Below are 23,775 nucleotides of genomic sequence, written 5' to 3' on the forward strand. Positions count from 1 at the left end.
AGTGGCATACGGTGGGTTCTCACTAAGCATGTGTTGCATTTGTTTAATGAGTAAATATGACCTTTTCCCTCTTACACAGCTGAGTAGACCAAGGGTGGACAACTTCAGATACCCTCTTGCAAAAATTTACATTCAGGTTCTAGAGGGTATCAATTTATTAGTAGTGGTCAGCTTTGGCTTTGCAATGCAATACAAACTCAGAGGCTAAGGGCACCATCAAAAAAAGAGGGAGAGGGCATGGGCAAGCAGGACATCTGAACAAGAGGCAACTGGCCATTTGAGATAGAAAAAGTGAAGCAAATACACAGAGACGCAAGAGCTTGGAACCCCAGTGTGGGGACAAAGCCCCAAAAAGCAGTTTCCAGGCTATTGGCCTCACATAGAAAGGTGCTGGCTCAGGTAGTAAATGGCCATAAACTATGATTGGATGGCCATCAGCTGTGGCTAGTTGGCCATCAGCTGTAACCAGTGAGCCATTGGCCACTAATGTAACTGCTGTGGCTACGCTAGCAGAGAAGAATGGGGCTAGCAAGAGCGGATTGCAGAGAGGCGGATGCCGCTGGTGAGAATATATTGGTTTGACTCCCCTACTTATGGCTCCATGGGTGTTCCTTTTTGGGCTCACCATGTCCTGCATTCTTACGTGGGGAGCAGGAGCTTAGACCCTGCAGGCCGCCCCGCACAACACATGGCGTAGTTGGCAGGATATGGTGCTGGCCAAAGCTTTCCGAAGGGCAGTGAAGCAGTTTGTGCGTATGAACACTCAGTCTCAGGAAGAACAGGAGGAACAGCTGACGCAGAGCTGGACCCCCGTGGGGAGGTGGAAAGATGTGGATGGTTCCCCAACCAGCAGAGGTCGGAGAAAGCGAAAGTTGTTGACACCCTATGGGCTGGGAAGTGCTTGCTGAGGCAGCCCCGATGCAGGACTTGTAGTCCCAGGAGGAAACACTTGCTGAGTCCTCCGTGGGAGATGAGGGTGAGGTCAAGGTCATCCCCCACCCCCAGGACAGCCCTGGCGAATGACTATGGACTATGGGGAATTGCCTTCTATCCCTGATTTAATGGACGCTTGACTGTTTGGGAACATACCACCATGTAGTGGGACTGGCGGATGTTTGCTTTTGTGTCTTGACTGGCCGCCATTGATAATATGTAAGCACCTTGATGTGAGCCGCTGTTGTTCCAGCACAGTGCCCTGAGAGGCCCAGAGAGAGTGGCAGGGCCCTGAGAGGCCCTGACTGTGTCCAGGAAGTCTGGCTGTGCCCAGAGAGAGTGGCAGTGCCCTGAGAGCCCTGGCTGAGTCCAGGAAGTCTGGCTGTGCCCAGAGAGAGTGGCAGTGCCCTGAGAGCCCTGGCTGAGTCCAGGAAGTCTGGCTGTGCCCAGAGAAAGTGGCAATGCCCTGAGAGGCCCTGGCTGTGTCCAGGAAGTCTGGCTGTGCCCAGAGAGAGTGGCAGTGCCCTGAGAGGCCCTGGCTGTGCCCGGGGAGACAGGTGGTACCCTAAGAAGCCCAGGAGGTCTGGCTGTGCCCAGAAGTACTGGTGGTGCCCTGAGAAACCCTGGCTGTGCCCGGGGAGACAGGTGGTACCCTAAGAAGCCCAGGAAGTCTGGCTGTGCCCAGAAGTACTGGTGTTGCCCTGAGAAACCCTGGCTGTGCTCAGAGAGCCTGGCTGTGTCCAGGATATTGCATTCACCTCTAGGCTCCTCGCACAGGGCCCCTTGCAAAAGACGTTTGTCGCGTAGATTGTGAGCCAAGACCCTGTAGGGGTGGAGTGTGGGGACTAAGCCCCAAAAAGCAGTTTCCAGGCTCTCGGCCTCACATAGAGAGGTCCTGGCTCAGGTAGTAAATGGCCATCAACTGTGATCGGATGGCCAGCAGCTGTGGCTAGTTGGCCATCAGCTATAACCTGTAAGCCATTGGCCACTAATATAACTGCTGTGGCTACACTAGCAGAGAAGAATGGGGCTAGCAAGAGTGGATTGCAGAGAGGCGGATGCCACTGGTGAGAATATATTGGTTTGACTCCCCTACTTATGGCTCCGTGGGTGTTCCTTTTTGGCCTCACCATGTCCTGCCTTCTTATGTGGGGAACGGGAGCTGAGACCCCGCAGGCCGCCCTGCAGGACACCCAGAGAGAAAGACATGGAGCTAGATGGAATGGCTACCTTGAATCTGCATTTCCAATTCCTGATCTTCATGAAGCTGAGTTTCTCTCCCTTCCCTAGCATTTTGGAATATATTCTTGTGTCCTTCTAGTGAATTTGCCCTTTGTTTATGCCAGTTTGAACCGGTTTCAATCTGTACAATCAAATAATCCCTGAAACAATAACAATGTGCCAAGGTGTACAAAGAAAGATGAAATGTTTGAAACGGATTCAAGGCTAGGAACATTTAATTTTCAACTGAAATATTATTACGACTCTGGTGCCTACACCTAATATGCATAATGAGGTAAATGTTTACTTAGATTCATCCCTTAAGAGTCATCTCTACCTCTCTAAAGAGTTTGGAAGGCTTTTATAGATTTTCAAAGAGCTCTTCCTCCCCAGTGCCAGAATTATCTGTGTACTAAAGGTGAATTTGCAAAAAAAGTTTCTGACAAAGGTGAAATGCAATATTTACAACTTTCCATTAACTTAAATAATTGAAAAGTTTTTATTCAGAAGGCTGAATTAATGTTTTCAGACTCTGTAATGTGATTTTCTTATGAGAGCACTTACTCTCGGGGTTCTTTTGCCGTCATCCATATATATAATAATACATTTACAAGAATTGAGTTCTTTTCTATCTTTTAAGTTGTAGAGCAATAAGCTAATTAATTATACGGGTATGACTTGGAATACTTTGCAAATCTTGATCTTTTCCCAAAAACCTGCTCCATCTACAGCTTTCCCCATTTTGCCTGATGGCAACTGTATCCTTATAACTGCTCAGGCCAAAAATGTTAGTCATCTTGAACTCCACTGGGCTCTGGGTTGAATCATGCCCTCCCAAAAGATTTGTTGAAGTCTTAATCCCTACTACCTCAGAATATGACATTTGGAAATAGGGTTGTTTTGTAGATGTAATTAAATTGAGATGAGATCATACTGGGGTAGGGTGGGCCCTTAATCCAATATGACTGGTGTCCTTATGAGTGGAGGAAAAGAGACACAAACACATGAGGGGAGAGAGAGTACCATGTGATGATGGAGGGCTGCAGCTGTGAGCCAAGGAATGCCAAAGATGGCTGGCAAACTACCAGAAGCTAGGAAGAGGCAAAGACAAATTCTCCCCAACATGTTTCCAAGGGAACATAGCCCTGCCAACACCTTGATTTCAGACTTCTAGTCTCCAGACCGGTGAGACAATAAACAACCATCCAGTTTGCATTACTTTTTCATGGCAACTCTAGCAAACGAATGCCACCCTACTTCCAGTTGGTGAGCAAATCTTCTTGGCTCTGCCTTCAGCATACATCCAGAGTAAGATTGCTTCTCACTATGTCCAACTGGTCTCCCAGCTAGAGTTTGTTCTCAACATGGAAGCCCAGGCAATACTTTTAACACCTAAATTAAATGATGTCACTTTCTGCTCTGCCTGCCATGGTTCTCCATTTTCTTTGAGTAAAATCCAGAGTCCTCACAATATTCTGCAGTCTATTCTCCCTTCTTAAGCCAACGCTCTCCCCTGTGACCTCTCCTACTGTGTTTCCCCAAAAACAAGACCTAGACGTACCATCAGCTCTAATGCAGCTTTTGGAGCAAAAATTAATATAAGAACCGGTCTTAATTTAATATAAGACCTGGTATAATATAATATAATAATATAATATAATATAATATAATATAATATAATATAATATAATATAATATAATACCTGGTCTTATATTAATTATTGCTCCAAAAGACGCATTAGAGCTGATGGTCTGGCTAGGTCTTATTTTCGGGGAAACACGGTACGTAGAGTCAGGCATTGTCTCTCTCTCCCACACCCTCTTCCCTCTCCTCCTCCCCACTTCACTCCCTCTCCTTCCTTTTCCCTCCCTCTCTTCCTCTCTATTGTTTAGCCACACTACTTCCCTGCAATTCCTTGAACAAGCCATGCAACTTCCCACCTCAGAGTGTTTGCTGTAGCTATCCCCTCTGCCTAGAACATTTCTGCCCTAGATATCCAGAAATGTTCTTCCCTCACCTCCTTCAAATCTCTGCTCAAATATCACTTCTCAGAGCAGCCCACTTGACCATCCCATTTAAAATTACGATCTCTCCTGCATTCCCAATCGCTCACCCTTGACTTTGTGAACGTGTATTTACTTTTGTAGTACTCATCACTCACTGTCTTCTAGTACATTACATACTCATTTCTTAAATATGTTCATCGTTCATCTTCTGTCTCTCCCTAGGTGTAATGTAAGTCCCCTAGGTGTCAATAAGTCTCTGTTGGATGACTAAATACCAAAGGACACATCAGCTCCAGGCCCAGGTCAGATCTGCGCTGACCTCATCAGCAGTATGCTGGAGCCTGCTCACACAAGTTCACATCTTTTTCCAGGTCCTTGTTTGGTGACATTACATTGGTCGTTTAGAATCAGCCATGGCAGGAGTATTTACACCACAGAAATTGGCAAGCCCTACCACAGGGCTTCCCCCCTCAACCCTCCAGGAGACCTGACTGCTAAACATTGACCAGCACATCACTACTGCCTAATATTGTTAAAAAAATGTTACAAAAATAACTGAATTTTAGCTGTGATGCCAACTGATAAATCAGAACTTAGTTCCTGTGGCTTGTTTCGCTTCTCAGAAGCTAACTGCCACAGAAAAGTAAATTCCATGCTCTTGTGAGGGTTGCTGTAATAGTGTTTATCTGTTATGAACCCTACCAAGAACAATGGATTAACCATTTTCACAATCAGACAATGCATTAGGGTCTACTACTGAATCAGTATCGAGACTACAATTAAACGTGGACAGATTCTCCATGGAAATCACTCTTTAACTCAGTTGCTGAATCTAATAGCCCAATCATTAACTTGGTGTTAGACTTCAGTTTAACTGAGAAATGCTTGACAAGGCCCAAGCACTGTGATAAGAAACAACGACACCAAGGTAAATAAGATATGACCCTTGTCCGCCAGGTGCTCACAGGCTAATGGAAGAGAATGACACAGATAGTATTACGTGGTAGGAACTGAAGGGGGTATATAAAGGATACTTCAAGACACAGAGACATACAAACAAAAAAAACAAGATGACTTATTTTTGCCACCATCTGCAATTTTTGTTGCTATTTTTCTTGATTATCAATAAAATATATTAAATATAAGCGTGATGATAACAATTTAGATATATTCCAAAAGGGTCATTGATCCTGCTTTCTGCTCATGTTCCTCTTTTGGGTTATGATGGATGAACAGAGGGGAAGGTAAAGCTGGAAATAAAAAAAAAAAAAAATGGAACCATCCTGTCTCTGGTGATAAGGAGGACGTGGAGGACGGATCCTCAAGATCCTGGCTCCCTGTTTCAGAATCAGATCAAAGGAAGCAAGTATCAACTAACTGGGAGATTCCTGGAAGTCTCGGCCAGACACAGGACCCAGAATTAGGGTGACCATGGGCTCCAGTTTGCCGGGGGCCATCCTGGTTTACCTAGCATCGGTCTAGTTTATCCCAGACAAAACTCTACCAGTTTAGATGATAAATTAAATAATCGTCCTGAGAGGTATTAAGACAACAGACGTGTGCCATCAGGTGGCACCAGATGAAACCACACCTGGGATTCCAAGCCAGCTAGCCGTCATTTCTTTAACTTTGTAATAACATGACGCTATATTTTATATCATTATATGCCGATCCAAAATCCCACCTATTGTGGAAATTTGGAACATATAATAGGTAGCTTTTATGTAATTTAGTTTTGTTTTCCTGTCTCATCTCTTTCACCCTTCTCCTGATAACACCTCTCCTCTCTATGAGAAATACATACACACAATCTCCATGTGATGCCAGTCCCAGAAGTGGCACCTGATAAAGAATTGGACTGAGAGCATCCCCTCTCCGTCTTGTCCCCATAAGCCTAAAAATGTTGGGCCATTTTTCTGGCCTTATTTAGAGACTCTGCCTGAGAATGAAGCCAATAAAAAGATGTGAGGCAGGATGCAATGGCATGAAACAAAGCGACAGGGGTGATGGATGAAGTTATAGAAGTAAGCTGGAACTAACTGACAATACAGCTTTTAAATCATGTTTAACCTTTTCAAGGTTCTACATCTTCCTCAGAACCGTATCCTGAGGAAGGTACTACCTGTCTCTCAAAATTGTCTCTCTCCATCCCCATGGCTACTACCTCTCATTTCAGGCCACCATCATCTCTCACCTGGACTATTGCAACAGTTTCTAAATGGGCTACCCATCTCCATGGTACACCCCCTACCTCTTACCTTACATGTCCTCTCTCATCCCTTGGAGTTACCAATGGGATGTATTCAAAATTCACATATTATCATGCTACTTTCCACAACGGCTCTCCACTGCCTACAGCGCAAGAGGAGTTGAATATCTACAGGGTCTCACAGAGCTGACTCCTGCCTACCTCCCAAATGTAGCAGCCTCATCTATAACCACACCTGTTTGTTCTCCAAACCCCCACCCCACCCAACTGTCCACTACAGGCTTCCATATTTCAGTGCTGTGCTCAACTATTCCAGCTGCACAGAGCACTCTCGCCTCTCTCTCTTTGCTGTTTTAGAATTACCTCTTCTTCATAAGCCATGTGACTTTCAAGGCACACTGAGGTGGAAATTAACGTGTCTGTCCACTTGTCACACTTTACTGCCTTATTTGGCAGTGTGTCTCTTTCTCTAGTCCTAGACCTAACCTTTTGAGGATAAGTTCCTCCCTGAGACTAACTTTCTTCCCGTACTCTCTCCAACCCTTTAGCCCACCCTTTCACTTCTTATTCCCGCTCAGGTGGATCTGTTTCTTTACTCCATGACCTCCTCTGCCCTCCTTGAGAAAAATCTTTGGTTCAGTATATAGTAAGCCGAGGTGGTAATGAAAGCAAAGGACTGTATCTTAAATCTGTGAGAGAGCTGTTATTAATCTTTTCTTTTACCAGAACAGAACAATTACAGAATTTTCTCATGCCATTTTCATGGCTCCAGTATATGTCGTTTTGCATTACAAAAACAATTCCTTTTGGCCCTTTCAGTACCCAGTGGACTATAGCCTGAGTCACTATCAGCAAACAACGCTGAGAGAGAAGTATTTTCCTAAATAGGTTTATCTGTTTCACATTGAGCAACTGTTGATATTGGACTAAAATGAAAAATGTAAAAGTAATTAATTCTTTGAAGCTAGATTGAATTCCACGCTATAAATGAATCTTTGATTTTAGAAACAACTGGCTTCACTATTTTCTTACTCTAAAACAAGTTTCAAACCCTAGTTTAATTCAGACCACTGTTTCCTCCTGAGTTTTATCAACAAATATTTCTTGAACCCATTCTCTGTACAAGGCTAGATGTACATATCATTACTTGTCTTGTCCCCAGTATCCATTTTTCTCTTCTTCCTTGGTAATAGATCTCCTGATTTACCTGGGCATGTGGCTAACTGGAATGAAGATGATATTTTCAATCTCCCTGGCAACCAACTGTGGCCACATGTGGTCAAAGTGTCATGTGGCAACTTCTAGGAATCTCCTTTAAATGAAAGATGGCATGTGCCCTTTATTTCCTTTCATCCCTTTCTCATACCTCACAGCTAGAGCTGAAGATGCCAGCTTAGACCAGGAGCTAACCATGACAATGAGGTCATGAACAGAAAAGCAATAAGATAGGAGCAGCCTGAGTTCCTGAGAATTTTGTGGACCACATCAGCGCTGGACAGCCTACCTCTGGACTTTTACATGAGATAAATAAATTCCTAAGTTGTGGTAGATGGAACAATTGCCCCCTAAGTCTTCACTGCTCCTATAGCTACAGCCTTTCCATGACCGCATCACAGGCAAAGTGAATCCCCCACCCTTCGACTTTGGGCTCGGATATGTGACTTCTTCATGGGTAATAGCAAAGCAAAAACAGTGTGCCGGTTCTGAGCCTGGGCCTTACGAGGACTCCAGCTGTGGGGACAGAGCCCCAGAGAGCAGTTTCCAGGCTCTCGGCCTCACACAGAAAGGTGCTGGCTCAGGTAATAGATGGCCATCAGCTGTGACTAGTTGGCCATCGGCTGTTACCGGTTAGCCATTGGCCACTGATATAACTGCCGTGGCTAAGCTAGCAAGGTGTGGCGTGGTGGAGTGTGGATTGCAGATTGCAGAGAGGTGGATTGCAGCTAGCAAGTGAGGTTGGTTGGCAGAGAGAAGTGGACCGTGGGTTGTGGATCGGGCGGCTCCTGCTTCCTGTGTCTCCAACCAAGCCGGCAGCGAGAATATAGTAGTATGACTCCCCTATCTATAGCTCTGTGGGTGTTCCTTTTTGGCCTCACCATATCCTGTGTTTTTATGGGGGGAGCGGGACTAGAGACCCCACATGACATCCGGCATGACACCAGCATTTCTGCTTTCTGTTTTATGTCCCTTCCTTTACCAGAAGAAAAGCCCTGGTTGGCTTGGCTCCAACCTCTATCAAGGTGAAAGGAGGTCATCCAAACTAAACCAGCCCCGAGTGAGAAGCAGAGTTGCCTCAGCTACGACAACTTGAGAAATATCCATTCGAGCTCAGCTTAGATCCGCCAAACCACAGCCAACACCTGTAAAGGATTATTGATTTAAGCCAGTGAGTTTTGGGATGGTTGGTTATTCAAGAATACTAATTGATACATTTGTCTAAGCTACTGTCATTTTGCCTCCCTATTTTTCAGAGCTGAACCAAATCCTAATTAATTCAGAGACAAAGGAGTCTGAGATAAAGTCCCAGCCCTCCAGGAGTATGCAATCAGAATGGGAAAATAGGAACCAAGTTAATTTAAAGAGGAAAGACAGTTTTTTTTTTTTTTAAGCTGCTGTAACCACTGGCTATGTCTATATAGAAGAAATAAGAAATTTGACCCCAACTCATTTCATACACAAAAATTAACTGAGATGGATCATAGACCTAAACATAAAATCCAGTATTGAAATGAATTTCTAGGCCCAAGATGGAGTCGCCCCTGCCCAGGTTGCCTTGTCAGCAAACTGAAACACAGATAATCTTCCTGTCCCTGTAAATGCTCTGCCTGACCAGAAATGTAATCTATCCAGTCAGCCAGTCCCCAAACACTAAGCCAGCTCTGGGCTCAGATACTCATTTCCTTGTTCTTTCTCACCCCAAAGTTGACTCTGTGATCCCATCCAATCAGATATTTTCTATTTTGATCTTCTTTGTTCTTTATTCTTTATCCTATGAAAGCTTTCTGCCTTCATCCCATTTTGCAATTCTCCAAAAGGAGGCCGTTTGCTTCATGTAATGTGTGTATCGCTTAAGTTGTTTAACCATTTTTTTCACATACAGGTTATATATCCTAAAATAATTATACTGAGTGCCACAATGTGCTGCTTTAATAAAAACAATTCATACAGTTCACTAAGGTCCTAGTATGTGCTGAAAAACTCTTTTACATAGTGTCATGCAGGGTGTCATGCAGGGTCTCTGTTCCCGCTCCCCACATAAGAACGTAGGACATGGTGAGGCCAAACAGGAACACCCACGGAGCCATAGGTAGGGGAGTCATACCACTATAGTCTCACTGGCGGCTGGGTTGGAGACACAGGAAGCAAGAGCCACATGATCAGTTATGTTGTTGAAGCCCATGCATAATCTCCATTCCTGCCACCATGATCACTTTGTTCATTGGCCTAGTGAACAAATACTCAGTTGACAGAGAAAGATGCTGATTGATATCTATAGAAAGTGCCATTTTTTCCCCCACCTGATTATTAAGAGCCTCCTTTACAGAGAATACCTATTGACAGACACTAAGATTGGACACTGGGGCGGCAGGATGGCTCAGTTGGTTAGAGCGCGAGCTCTTAACAACAGGGTTGCCGGTTCCATTCCCACATGGGCCAGTGCGCTGCGCCCTCCACAACTAGATTGAAGGACAACGACTTGGAGCTGATGGGCCCTGGAGAAGCACACTGTTCCCCAATATTCCTCAATTAAAAAAAAAATAAGATGGGACACAGATGTTTGTACTCTGTGCCTATTCTGAAAGATCCATTCACATCACTTCACCAGACATCCTTCCCATCAATCTTCCAATCTGATTCTTTCCAAGTCTCAACTATTTAGCCAAGACATTAGCAAATGCCTGTCAATCAGCGCAGATCTATGATTCTGGCCATATCTGAATCCAAACAAAGTGGACAACAAGATTTATAGTTCCAAGTTCTGCCAATAGGAGAATTTCCTTTCATTGCTGGGCCATCAGTGAGTGGGACTTAAATGTTGCAGTATTTACTTGTGGTTGTTGGAAACATAGTACGAAAACATCTATAAAGCAGACACAAGAAATTTTCCTCCTCAGGCAACTGATCTTAGGAAAACCCCTTGAGGTCATGGCTGTGAGGTGATGGAGAGGAGGCGATGAAGCACAGGTTGATGTCAGTGGAATATGAGCCACTCACTCATGCACCCTATTTGTACATGCCAGACCTGCGTAAGCCCGATGTCTTGTATACCATTTCCACTTGATGCATATGCCCAACCTCATGGCTTAACAGGAATATCCAGTTAATTACGGGAAATTTAGGTTGCCTGGTCATTTAATGTCTCATGGGTAGGTCTCTGTCACACCCAGTAGTATGCTGATAGCTCTTTGTCAGAGGATAATAGTTATCTGCAGAAGAGGATATGAATTTTTTCCAAGATCTTGGAGGTGTGAGCCATGATTCTTTTATTGTACTTGCCAGAGGCTCCACACTATAGACACTTCAAATATCACTGAATCTGGGTGTCCAAACACAAAAACAGCTTGCACTGTGGCTCAGATTGTTAGAGAGCCTTCTTTTGCTCTTATCCCCATTCAAAACTCTCAGCTGTGTGGGTTACATAGTAATTGGGCCAAAGTAACAAACCAAAATGTGGCATGTGTTGTCTCCAAAACTCAAAATGTCCTACCAACCTTTTGCGCCTATTTTTGAATGATAGGTGGTGGTAGTGCAGCTATGTCTTTAAGAGTTTATTTTGACATGCAACAGACCCTCAGAAACTTCACTGAAGTGGCAGACCCCTGATTTTTCATTGGGTCTGTCTCCCAACCTCTGGTTCATAAAGCTTGACTAACACATTTGTGGTACTGACTACTTCCTGCTCATCAGATTCCAATTGCCTAATGTCATCAATGTAGTGGGCCAGTGTGATATTGTGTGGAACGTCAAGATGATCAACATCTCTGCAGACTACAATATGGCTGAGAGCAGATGAGTAGCCCTGGCATGAAGCAAGACTGTAAAGGTAGACTATCGACCCTGACGGGGAAAAGCAAACTGCTTCTGGTGATCCTAGCATATTGTTAACATCTTAGGGAGAAAGAAAAAGCATTTTCCCTATCAGGTGCTGGGAGCTGTGTCCATCTGTTCCAGCAAAGATTACACCTAGAAGAGCTGCTGCAAATGAGTCACCCTCTGATTAATGTTAAAATAATCTAGAGTCATTCTTCAAGATCCACCTGCCTTCTGCGCAGACCAAATAGATGAGTTAAATGGAGATGTAATAGGAATCAACTCTTCTGCTTCATTCAAGCAGCTATATCTGCAATTCTAACGATGTCCTATTCTTTTGGTTTACTATCCTTGTAGGGAGGAGAAATTCAAATGGCTTCCCCTTGACTCTTCATACCCTAATGACCCACAGTGTGTAAATGAAAGAGCTAATATGGGGATTCAACCAGTTGCTTAGCATGTCTTTAACAGTTATACATTCAAGAATTGGGGACAAACACAGGATGGGCTCATGGACCTACTGAGCCTACTGTCATTAAAACTTGGCCTATAACTCAATTTAGCACCTGACCACCATTAACCTCCCCCTTCCCCCCACTTTGAATGTTGTACCAGCAGCATTTTGGATCTCTAATAATTAGTATCAGTTTAGAGCCAGTGTCTACTGGTAATACCCGGACGGTCTGGGTATTTCTAATCCCCAAAGCACATTCACTCTAGAAAATGGCCTTAGGAAAGGTATAGAGGAAAACTTGTAACAGTGCTTCAGGGTCCTTCCTCAAGAAAACCCAGTCTCCCCTTAACTTAAGGGGCTCTGGATCTGTGAACTGCTTTAGATCTAGAAACTGGATGAGAGGCTGTGACTCTCCTTTGTGACCTTATTTTCATTTATTCAACAGATACGTATTGACACATGCTACCCCTAGTACTCTTTGTACTTAATATCATAAAGGAAAACCAATGATCTAGTCATATCTGATGAAAACATGTAATTATAAAAACTGCTTCAAGTACATTCATATCCAATATTATTGATAAACCTTGTATCTTGAAATAGTAGCTAATGAACCCATCTAATGACAAATATTTTTAAATAATTTATCATTACCATCTTTTACATTTCTTTCTGTGTATATTTTAAAATATACAGTAGTAAATCTATGTAGTTTATAAATATACATAGTATAGGTGTACATGAAAGATTTTTACTGGCAAGCATATATGATCAAATTTTTGGAGGCCACCAAACCAAGATCATATGAGAAATTAGTTCCTAAGTTTTGTCCAGACACCTAATCTTTTGCCTTATTCCCAGTTCGTTCTGGATCTCAAACTAGATAGATGATAGACAGATAGATAGATAGATGGATGGATGGATGGATGGATGGATGGATGGATGGATGGATGGATGGATGGAGGTAGGTAGGTAGGTAGGTAGGTAGATAAAGATAGATGATAGAGATGTGTGTATATGTATATATACACATATATAGTTATACCAAGTTTTTGTATTTTTTCATTTATACCTAAACTAAGAATTCTAAGAAAAACTATCATACATTACAATATTTTTAAAAACATTGTAAAGAATACAAACTATTCATTCTATCTACCCACAGAAACCTATTAATTAAACCTGTCAAATCGTGGTCATCTTGCCTTATCTGGATGCGAAGACATAAACTACCATCTCTTAACTCTGTGCATAAATAGAAGACAGGAAATCTTTTTACTTTTGAAACTCACTTGTTCTGAAATGCCTTCTAGTTTTAATTTACATACTTGTGGGAGTGAGAAGTGGTTATAGGGCTTTGAAAATGTAAGGAATAACGAATACTGCCCAAACTCAACTGCAAACACTTTATTTTGAGGTGTTTATGAAAGACAGTGGTTTTCAGAAATTTGATTTTTCAGTCTGGCAAACTTCAGAGTTCCAAACACATGTATTCCACTTTTATTCCCAGTAGCTACCCTCAAAAGCAGAGGTTCTCAACATTTTTATTTCCAAACCACAAAATGGATTATGACCACATGTGCAGACTCCCTTGGTTCCTTTGGCCCCTTCCCTCAATAGTATGGAGAAAATAAAACAAGCAGTGTTAAGAATTTTCAGGGTGGTGTTATATAAAGGTACTATTCATACAATAATTAGAGTACAAAGATTTATCATTTTGCTAAAATACCTTTTAAAGTAATTTACTGGGAAATATCTGAATGACTAATCAAAATTTTAAGATATTAAATAATGCATTTTGTAATATATTGAATTTTTAATATTTTAACTTAAAAATTACTATTTTATAAAAATGAGTTGACTTTTCCAGCTCTCCACTTCAGACACTATTAACAGGCAGATAGCACTGAATAAATATAAGAATTTTGGGTTCCTGGACCCATTTCAATGTGTGTGTGTGGGAGGGTAGGGGGCGGTGCCCACACAAGCAGTGCTCTGACACCAGCTGGGTGTCCCACAATTCAGCTCAATTCTGACACTATCTACGCAGATATAGCATCAGATTCCAAAGGTTAAGGGTTCTCTCCCGTAAGACTGACCCCTCACCTCACTTCAGAAGCCAGTTGTATACCCAGACTGTTAACCTGTGCTTCTGATAGATTGCCTAGAAATCTGAGGTTCCCACAATCCTCTCCTCAGTTTGATTAATTTGCTAGAGCATCTCACAGAACTCAGGGAAACATTTTAATTACTACTGTTTATTATAAAAAGCTATCTTAGGAAAAACCATATGTGAAAGATTCATAGGATAAAGTATGGGGGGTGGGCTCTCCACGCACTCCACTCTCCCCAAATCTCCCAAGTGTTCACCAACCCAGATGCTCTCTGAACCCTTCCTTTTGGGTTTTTATGGAGGCTTCACTACATAGGCTTAAGTCATTGGCCAGTAATTAAGTCTTGCTCTTCTCCCCTCCCCAGAAGTAGTCGGGGGGACTGAACGTTCCAACCCTGTCATCAAATGGTTGTCTCCAAGGACAATCAGCCCGTATCCTCGGTGCTTTCCCAAAGTCACCTCATTAACGTAAGATACCTTAAACTCTCATTACTTAGGAAATCCCAAGTTTTGGGAGCTGTAAGCCAGGAACTGTGGCTGTGGTCTATTTCATGGACTAAATATATGTCTTAATATAAATGACAGTATCACATTAAGCTTTTGTTAAAGCGGAATAACTAAAATGTATGTATTTTAGCATACTGAAATTAATATTTTCAGAGTGCATTTATCACTTTGTCTACATTTGATTTGGTAATCTTAACTCTCGTCATTATTGACAAATGTTATCTTTCCCCATACAAACTATTGAACTATATTTTTTTGTTCCAATCTTTGCCTTCCTTTTAGAATATGTTCCTACTGTTAAGAACTTAAAACAGAATCATGAAATGACAATGCAAACACTAACTTGGCTTGCCAGATAATACAGCTTGTGTTAGTGTGTTATTTCCAGTGTAATTAAAGCTACAATCCCACTTTCCCCCATAAAAGCATTACTGAATTCAACTGACAATGATATTTCTGTAGGGATAAATTTGAATTGCCTCAAAATTTAAAAACGTCATTCATTTCAGCCATTAGTAAAGATTTATTCATGATGTACTTCATATCTGATCATATTTTAATGGTATAGACTAAGAACTACTGCTTGAAGGTAGCTACTACTCAGACTCTGATTTTCCATCAACCTTATATTTCAATCTTTCAGCACAAAAACATGGTAACTTTGGCGTGATGATTAAAACAACTGAGGTGGAGGCTGAAAAAGACAAGTTTGACTACTCAATTCCTAATTGAATTGACATTTTGACACTTTTAAAATCACATATTCATAGCCGAACTTCACTCGTTTTGGAATTTTTCTATTGAAATTAACATCTACAATTGAAAGAAAATCTTCCTCCTCATTGAAATAGAAATCAAAAAAGCAAATAGGTTTTGTTTTTTTCCCCCCCTAGGACCTTATAAACAATAGTTGTCCAAGGAAACTGAGTGAAATGATTTTCAACCAGTAATTTTTTATCCTGCTAGATTGTTGGTGCAACAAATATGAGGGTAGACACACTGGTTGAGCCTCAAAAAAATGTACTTCCTACACACTTCGCTTCCCTACAGCAAAAGAGAAAACCAAGAAGTAAAATGAAGAATCTAGGAAACAGACATGAAAAAGTAGATCTTTTGGATAAGGGCAAGAAGTGTGAGAGCTGAGCAATATGCTCAGCAGAAAACCTTTCAACATTAGAGGATGGAAGGCTCCAGAAGAAGTATCTCCAGGGGTAAGAAATGACCAGATATTATCATGTGGAAAATTATATTTTGAGGTCCTTACTGAGTTATTGGGATATGTGGCAAGATCAAGTCAGATGCTAAAAGAAAATGAGACCATTATTAACCTCCAGAATAACAAAAAAAAGTAGTATAAGAAACTCAATCATAGCATGCTACTTGCTTCAGTGGTTTATGAAGTTTAGTCACAATAATAAAAATACTGAATTTAGGGTGTATAAAAATTGAAATATTAATATATTGGAAAATGGGGGAGTAATATAAGCAAGGAAACTTCCATTCTTTCTAGTAGAAAGTCAGTAAGTAATGGATGGATCAAAAGGTAGCAGCATATTCATATTATTTGGAAATATAAAGGTAAATTCTATAACCACGAAATGAGCTGAAAGAGGAAGTTTTCTCTGTAAATGTGAAAGAGGGACTACTTTTTTTGTCACAAGCTTTTTGACATTGACTTTTGTAACTATTTGCATACAATGTTGGGGGTAAGAGCTGGCAGTGGGACAGAAAGAGATAATAGGTTTACATAAAAGAACAGCCTCCAAAATCAATGAGTAAGAAAAGTGAACACTTTCACACCTAAACACATTCACTGTTTTGTTTTTGTTTTTTTATTTACAAATAATTTTAGGCAAAATCTTATAGGTCAATATTCAGTACAAAAATAAATTTAGTTTTTTATCTGAAGTATTTCCACAGTTTTAAAAAGAAATTTACTTTTCACATGTGAATGTCTTTCAAAGTATCCAAAGGATTTCTTATCCTTCTGTATTCTGCTTTTCAGAAATGACTTTTGAGGTTGATCTGTTCCGGATTCTTTTTCTTTTTCTTTTCTTTTCAGAGGCAGATGGTTTTGTATCCTGTGTTTTTTTCTTTTTCTTTAAACAGCTAAGAGGATTGGGGCCACTTACTTTTTTGCGCTTCTTTCTTCTTCTCTGTTCAGGGTTTTTCACTAAACCCTGTTCCTCTTTGAGTTGCTTGATACTTTGCTTCTCATGAACTGAGACAAGCTGACCTGACTCTACTGCTTTAACAAAGGCAACTGTTTTGGGAGAAGGTTTGTCCAAGACTATAGTGTTCTGAATAATAAACATAAGAGGAACTCCGGGCTTTTTCTTTACTTTCATAGACAAATTCTGATCCTATTAAAAAGAAAAATAGAATTATTTAGTTCAAGTACATCAATTAAATAAGATGCCTTAGGTAGGTTTCTAGCGTGTTTCCTCGAAAACAAGACTGGGTCTTATATTAGTTTTTGCTCCAAAAGACGTGTTAGGGCTTCTGTTCAGGGGATGTCATCCTGAAAAATCACGCTAGGGCTTATTTTCCAGTTAGGTCTTATTTTCGGGAAAAGATGATAAGAACTTCAAGAGGGTTACATTAAAAATAAGAGCTCATAGGTTGTATTTTTCAAATCAGTATGTTTCACTAGTGGGAGTACTGCATATTTTATGATAAAGAAAGGAAAGAAACAAAAACTGAGCACAAATAGCTAAGTGGCAACAGTGTGAACTGGATTTCCCCCCCCCCAAGAAGTTAAGTTCTTGTTTATTGTCACGGCAACAGTATGAACAGTATGATTTATCAATATTCTACAACCATGAATTACAAACTAATGCAAAGGTAAAGATGTTAGGTGGTTTCCCTTGCTTCTGCTCTAAGATGTGCTCCAGAAAGGTCAAGAATGCTTACAGAAGTTGAATAGAAACAAAGTAGGAATTAGTTGACTCAGACTATAGATCCAGCCTTGCCTCTATGTAATGTTATAGTCCTGAAAACATAGTTAAGCAAACTGTATCAGTGTGAACTTCTTCACTAATGTCAGCCCTGAGTCTCTCTTCCTTTGCCTCCCATTCTTTTTAAAAACCTGAAACAGTTTCCTATTGGTGGTATGGTCTCAAATACGCAACATGACTTTTTGAGAAATACAGAAACGTGAAAACACATTTACAAACAGAGAATGTAAAATCTTTGCTCTACTTGTCTTTCCTTCAAGAACCAAAAGATGTATAGTCATATCTCTATGTCAATAATTTCTGATTTTAAAAAAGGAAACTACAGTAATTAAGAAGAAAATCAGTATGCTCAAGGTTCTCAAATTCTCTAATGACAATTGCTTTTACTGATTGCAAATTAACTTAAAAGCTGGTATTTTCAAAAGTTGAAACACTTTAACAAACCACGTCCATTATTTTCTTATAAATAGCTCCATATGAAGTATAACTAGAAATGATTAAAATTGAGTCTGGTTTTAAAAGTAGTATCACCTGTGATGCCACAAAATAATGATGAGGATTTCCATCTTCCACCATAGAAAGCAGACAGTCTGATCCATTCACTGCATTCTTGAAATGGGAGCAATTTCGAACCTGGCATTTTTGTGCAATCAGTTTTGCCCCATATACCTCCTTTCCCAATGTTTCTAACTCTTTTAACACACACCTGAAAAAGAAAATGTTATTAGTAGTAGTTCACAACTACAACAGAAACATTGATTGTTCAAGTATAGCAAGTATATAAAATATCCATTTTTTTTTTTTTTAACTAAAACTATACCAATACGATCTGAAGTTGTCATACGGTAACCACAAATCATACAGTAGCCATTTCACTCTTAAAAGACCCGGAAAATTTATACACCAAGTAGAAAGAACAATAACAATAGTTAAAATTTACTGAGCATTTATTATGTGCCAGGCAGCATGCTAACTGACTTAAATATCTGTGCTTGAGCTCAACATGCCTACTAAGTTAGGCAACTTACTTTAAAATTATCCTAATCTCAGAGCATCTCATTCTGACATTTCAAGTAAAATGCCCAACTTCAAATTAATAAGTGGTAGGGCTAAAACGTAAATCCAAGCAGTTGACAATAGATGCCTTGCCCCAACCATAGTGCTATGGGCTTCTACTTCAAGTACACAATGGTACACCTTCAAAATACGTTCAGTTCAGAAAAGTAAAAATTCTCAAGTCACCCGGCTGTTGAAAAACAATCACAACTTCCTTTCACTCTGCATTTTCATGTTAATATAAGCCAGTTTTTCCCAGTGTCATCCATAAAGGATTCATATCAGAATGACAGTGATAATAAACTATATTATTTCTAGCTCCTTTCTCATCCTGAAATCTGCACCTCGTGTGGAGGAGTCAAATATTAGCATTTTCATAAGCTTCCCAGGCACTTCTTCCATAACACTAAGGAAAAAAAAAAGAACTATTGAGTCAAAGACTTTTTGAAACCTAGCCAGTCTTTACGAGATTCATTTTATCACACCATTTGTTTTTGTTTTTTTAAGAGACTTTGCTTTCTAGTCATCAGTTTTACTTCTATTTTGAGTTTCAGACCCAAACTGTCAGCTATTTAGTGAGTATTTCCTGCGCATGTCCCACCACTGGCTTTTTTTTTTCTTTTTTAAGATTTTATTGGGGAAGGGGAACAGGACTCTATTGGGGAACAGAGTGTACTTCCAGGACTTTTTTCCAAGTCAAATTGTTGTCCTTTCAATCTTAGTTGTGGAAGGTGCCGTTCAGCTTCAAGTTGTTGTCCTTTCAGTCTTAGTTGTGGAGGACGCAGCTCAGCTCCAGGCCCAATTGCCGTTGCTAGTTGCAGGGGCCGCAGGCCACCATCCCTTGCGGGAGTCAAGGAAATGAACTGGCAACCTTGTGGTTGAGAGGATGCGCTCCAACCAACTGAGCCATCTGGGAGTCAGCTCAGCTCAAGGTGCCGTGTTCAATCTTAGTTGCAGGGGGCGCTGCCCACCATACCTTGTGGGATTCGAGGAGTTGAACCGGCAACCTTGTGGTTGAGAGCCCACTGGCCCATGTGGGAATCGCACGGGCAGCCTTCAGATTTAGGAGCATGGAGCTCCAACCGTCCCGCGACTGGCTTTTCAAAACGTACCGTGTCTAAAATCAAACTACTTTCCTGCCTCCCAACTTCTCCAGAGCTTGTTATCTCTTTGAACTTATTATCTTCCCAGACACCCGACAGAAATCTTATTTGACCGTTTATTCCTCACCCTTACCCCTATCCCAGCAGCTGTTAGTCCTAACTCAGCTGTTGGTATCTATCTCAGTAATGGCTCTTTGTAGAATCCTTAGGTTTCTGCCTTTCCTCTCCCAGGTTCAGGCTCCCATTATTTCTTGATTGGACAACCACCAAATGGGTTTGCTTGTCTTCACTCTCGTAATTCTCCAACACACCCCTCACGTTGTTACAGTTATTTTTTCTAAAAGATAGTTCTCATGTCTGACAGCATTCCACTGCTCTACTTCCTCTAATTACAGAAACTCCAAATTTCTTCAAACCTGAATATGAGTAAACCCTCTAGATCTAACTACTAGTGGCAGCAAATACATTCTACAGAAAAACAAGGGAACTGATTTCTTACAAACATAAATAGCAAATTTTAAATGAGCGGGAGAGAACTGTTATCGTTTAAAAAAGACTTAAGAGACATAGAACTCAAATGCGATTTATGTACCTTGTTTGAATTCTGGCTTTAAAAAGGCTTCTTTATCTCTTCACGACACACACCAAGAATTGACAGAATAATATGCTTTAACATAAACCACCAATAAGGAGTGGGGAAGGATGAATGAAACAGGGTTGTCCATGCCCATAATTGCAAAAGCTGGGTAACAGACATTTGATTATACTATTCTACTTTTGCGTATGTAAGAAATAGTCCAGAAGTTAAATTTTTTAGGAAAAAAATGCTGTAGAATGTCATTTCCTGCAGCACTTCTCAACCTTTTTTATATCATAGCACTGTATTAAAAAATGTTAATATTCCTGTGGCACACAGGGATAAATGGACAGATTGCTTGTAGCCAGAAGAAACTCAAGGGTACAGGCTATCTAAGGACTTGTCTGGCAGCCCTGACGGCTAAGAGGATCAAACATTTCGGGGTATGCGTAACCCAGGTGAGGCACTGCCTGAGAAGTCCAGCTTATGGAAAGCTGTTCATGGAGTAGTGTTACCTGAGAGAAGCAGGTCATTAACACCATAGGCACAGCAAGAGCGCGTTCTTGTGTTTTTTGTGTCTATACCTAGAAAGAACTCGCCATGTCAACAGTGGTTACTCACTGGTGTTGGTATTATGGGTCATTTTTAACTTTTTCCCCCCACTTTTTTTAAGTAAACATGGTAAAATGAAATAAAAAGCCTGTCTCTTAATAATCGTTCCGCATGATCTAGCCTCCATTTACCTTCTTCCCAGCTTCCTTTCCAACTACACTGTGCTCCAATCCCTTTCCCACGCGCTTCACAAATCCGTTCCTTTGTTCAAAAAATCCCCTCAGCAAGGAACGTCACGTGCCGCTTCTCTGTCACTCAAACCAGTCCTTCCCTCCAGAACGGTGACTGGGCTCAAAAGTTCTCTCTTCTGTGAAACCTTCATTACTCCCAGCTCTCTCCCTCCCATCCTCACAAGGTTCTAGCCTAATGTTTCCACACTGATGAAATGGGGACACGAGAGGTGGAGTCAACACACACCCATTGGAGGACGACATGGGGCCACGAGGGCTGGGCGTCTGTCCTGTTCACCAAGTTATGCTCAGCGGCTACAGCGGGGCTTGCCATATGCTTGGTAACTTAATAAAGACACTTGAATATCAACAAATAACCTTGGGCAAAGCTCTCGTCCATCTCAAATCCTGAACGATCTTTGCGGGGAATCGATGCCGTTACTTCGCAGGGCAGGGGTTAGGAAGAGCCGTGCAAATAACAGCAACCACGTACAGGGGGTGAGTTTTAGAGATCAATACACGCTCTACATACACTACACCTCTTCGTTTAGCAACCTTCTCAGTAGTTACGTGTTTGGGTGTTTTTGTTTTTGTTTTCTTTTCACAGACGAGAAATGCGAGGCTCGCGGAGGTTCCACAACTTGTCCGCAATTCGAGCTGGCAGCACGGGGGCCGAGATTCCTAGTCCCGCGGGCCCACGAAGCTCGTGGTCTTACTCCGCAGGCTAACGCGAGGGCACGCGACTCTTTGCAGGGCATTTTTTGTCCACACTGTGGATACTCCCCCGACCTCCGGAGCGCCCCCACCACGGCACCGTCCACTCCTCGTGGGCTCCCGATGCCGGCCTGTGAGCCGGGCCTCGTGTCCACCACCACGGCCGGATCCCCCGCGCCACGGCCCCGGCCCGGCCCACCTGGTGGTGCACAGCTGCGTGTCCGCCATGAGGTAGCGGGGCAGCTGCTCCCGCAGCTGGATGCGGCCCCGCAGCGCCGCCTGACAGAAGGTCCCGTCCAGCAGGATCTGGTACGGCTCGCGGACCCCGAAATTGTGGCGGAAGAAGCCGAGATGCTTCTTGGCGTGTTTCTGCCTCGTGATCTTCATGCCTGGCTTGCCCGGACCGAGGTCACGGAACCACCCGGCAGCAGCAAACGCTTCGCGCACAGCCCACTACCCGCGATGGTGGCTCTTACCGGAAATAAAACTCGCTTGGCCCCGGAAGCGAACGCCCCCATCGTACCCACCTGCTCGCTGGTTTACGTCACTCCCCAGACGAGCGCGCGCCTCAGGCACGGTGCCGCGCTTTAAGGGGCGTGCCCTTGGGGGCGGGGCTTACTCCTGGGCAGGGAAACCACTGGGTGCGCGAGTTCCCGCGGGGGGCGCACATGCGCAGTCATGGGTCAGATGAAAGAACATCTACACGCTGTGCTTAGCACGTTACCAGCAAGCCTCTCAAAGATTGGCAGTATAATGATAATATGTTACAGGCACTATTCTAAGTAATTTACCCTATATTATTCCCTTTAATGTTTATTATTCCCAAGTGAGGGAAGGCAAGGGATCAAAGTATATTGGCAACTATGATTGGGCGGGTTTGTACTGCTTGCTTCCCTATAAGTAGTTAAATCGTAAGCACCTGTACTAAGGGCATGTGTCTCTTTAGTGTCAGAACTATCCCTGGAACCCAGTTTGCCTGTCGGAAGTTCAAATGTTCTTGCTAGGCCCACCCTCACCCCTCCAATAGGAGCTACTCCTACTTGGGAGCCAAATATCAGGACAGAGGGTGGCATCGTTTTGCAGCTCCTCCTCCCCTTAAGACCATCTCAAATCACTTACACAGGGTATTTTGGGAGGAACTCAAGAGCTTCGTTTTCTAAGAATCAGAATCCGTAAGCTAGACTCCTAGTTCTGCCCATAAACCAATCCTTGAGCAAGTCCCAAAGAAAGCTGGGTTCAGTTTCCTCAAATAGGTTGGTAGGACCAGATTATTTTTAAAAACCCTTTTGTGTCTATAGTTTCTGAGGCAGTAAGACTACATACTTGGCTAGTAACAGGAAGGTACAAAGCTGACTGAAAGTTTAGACATTACTTGGTCAACTTGATTAATGAAGAGAGTAAATCAGAAAGTTTTGAGTTCCCCAGTGGCTAATGGCCATGTATCCACTTCAATTCAAGGCAAAACAATCAAAGAATGGGGAGTATGGAATTTTGCGTTTTCATCCTGGCCTGGAATCTGTCCCAGATCTAGTTTTGGCTAAAGATGGAGAGAAAGAACCAACACAGAAAAGTGATTTACAAAGTGATTGAGATGTATTATTTGCACTGGGGGTTTTATTTGAAGATACAGATTTATGGAATTGGAACTAAGATATTCTATAATGTCCTGATTCCCAGGACAACATCACTTAGATGGCTGCTTTCATTTAACTGAAAATAAATTTAGGAATTGGAAGCCATGAAGAGTTATTGTAGGATTGGGTTCTTGGTTCTTGAATATAATTACTCACTACTTTCCAATTTGAATCCTCAATTTGTATCCGTGCGTGCCAACTCCCCATTCCGACTGTACACCCACTACAGAAAGAGAAATTATACCACTCCAGCCTTGCAAAAACAGTGAAAACATTTACAAAAATAAGCTCACAGATTTATATACCAGCTCCATCCCATTGGCCACATTTCACTACTAAGAAAAATGTGGTCCAGGACAAGGAATTTCAGTCATATTCTATTTTTTTTCCATTTACTAAACTGCAGCATATTTTTTCAAGCTTTATGTATATAACAGTGCTAGTTGCAAACATGACCCTTATTTGCAAACATGAAGA

The 23,775-nt window shown here is 42.0% G+C and overlaps 1 protein-coding gene across 1 annotated transcript; it reads right to left on the bottom strand.

The window, feature by feature from the left end:
* Positions 1 to 13,257: 13,257 nt before the first annotated feature.
* Positions 13,258 to 22,164, bottom strand: UTP23 (UTP23 small subunit processome component). The gene is made up of 3 exons (XM_081070869.1): positions 21,864 to 22,164; positions 17,964 to 18,138; positions 13,258 to 16,838 (listed from the first exon to the last, which is right to left on the bottom strand). Exons 1-3 carry the CDS (start codon positions 22,049 to 22,051, stop codon positions 16,455 to 16,457), a joined length of 747 nt encoding a protein of 248 aa, XP_080926995.1. The 5' UTR covers positions 22,052 to 22,164; the 3' UTR covers positions 13,258 to 16,454.
* Positions 22,165 to 23,775: the final 1,611 nt, after the last annotated feature.

The sequence above is a fragment of the Rhinolophus hipposideros genome (genome assembly GCF_964194185.1).
Source record: "Rhinolophus hipposideros genome assembly, chromosome: 13".
NCBI lineage: Eukaryota > Metazoa > Chordata > Mammalia > Chiroptera > Rhinolophidae > Rhinolophus > Rhinolophus hipposideros.

Excerpts from the sequence above, each read along its gene's own strand:
- UTP23 (XM_081070869.1), bottom strand. The coding sequence starts at position 22,051 with ATGAAGATCACGAGGCAGAAACACGCCAAGAAGCATCTCGGCTTCTTC. Across the intron at positions 18,139-21,863 it reads ACGCAGCTGTGCACCACCAG|GTGTGTGTTAAAAGAGTTAG; the intron begins GTGGGCCGGGCC and ends TTTCTTTTTCAG. Across the intron at positions 16,839-17,963 it reads ATTATTTTGTGGCATCACAG|GATCAGAATTTGTCTATGAA; the intron begins GTGATACTACTT and ends TCTTTTTAATAG.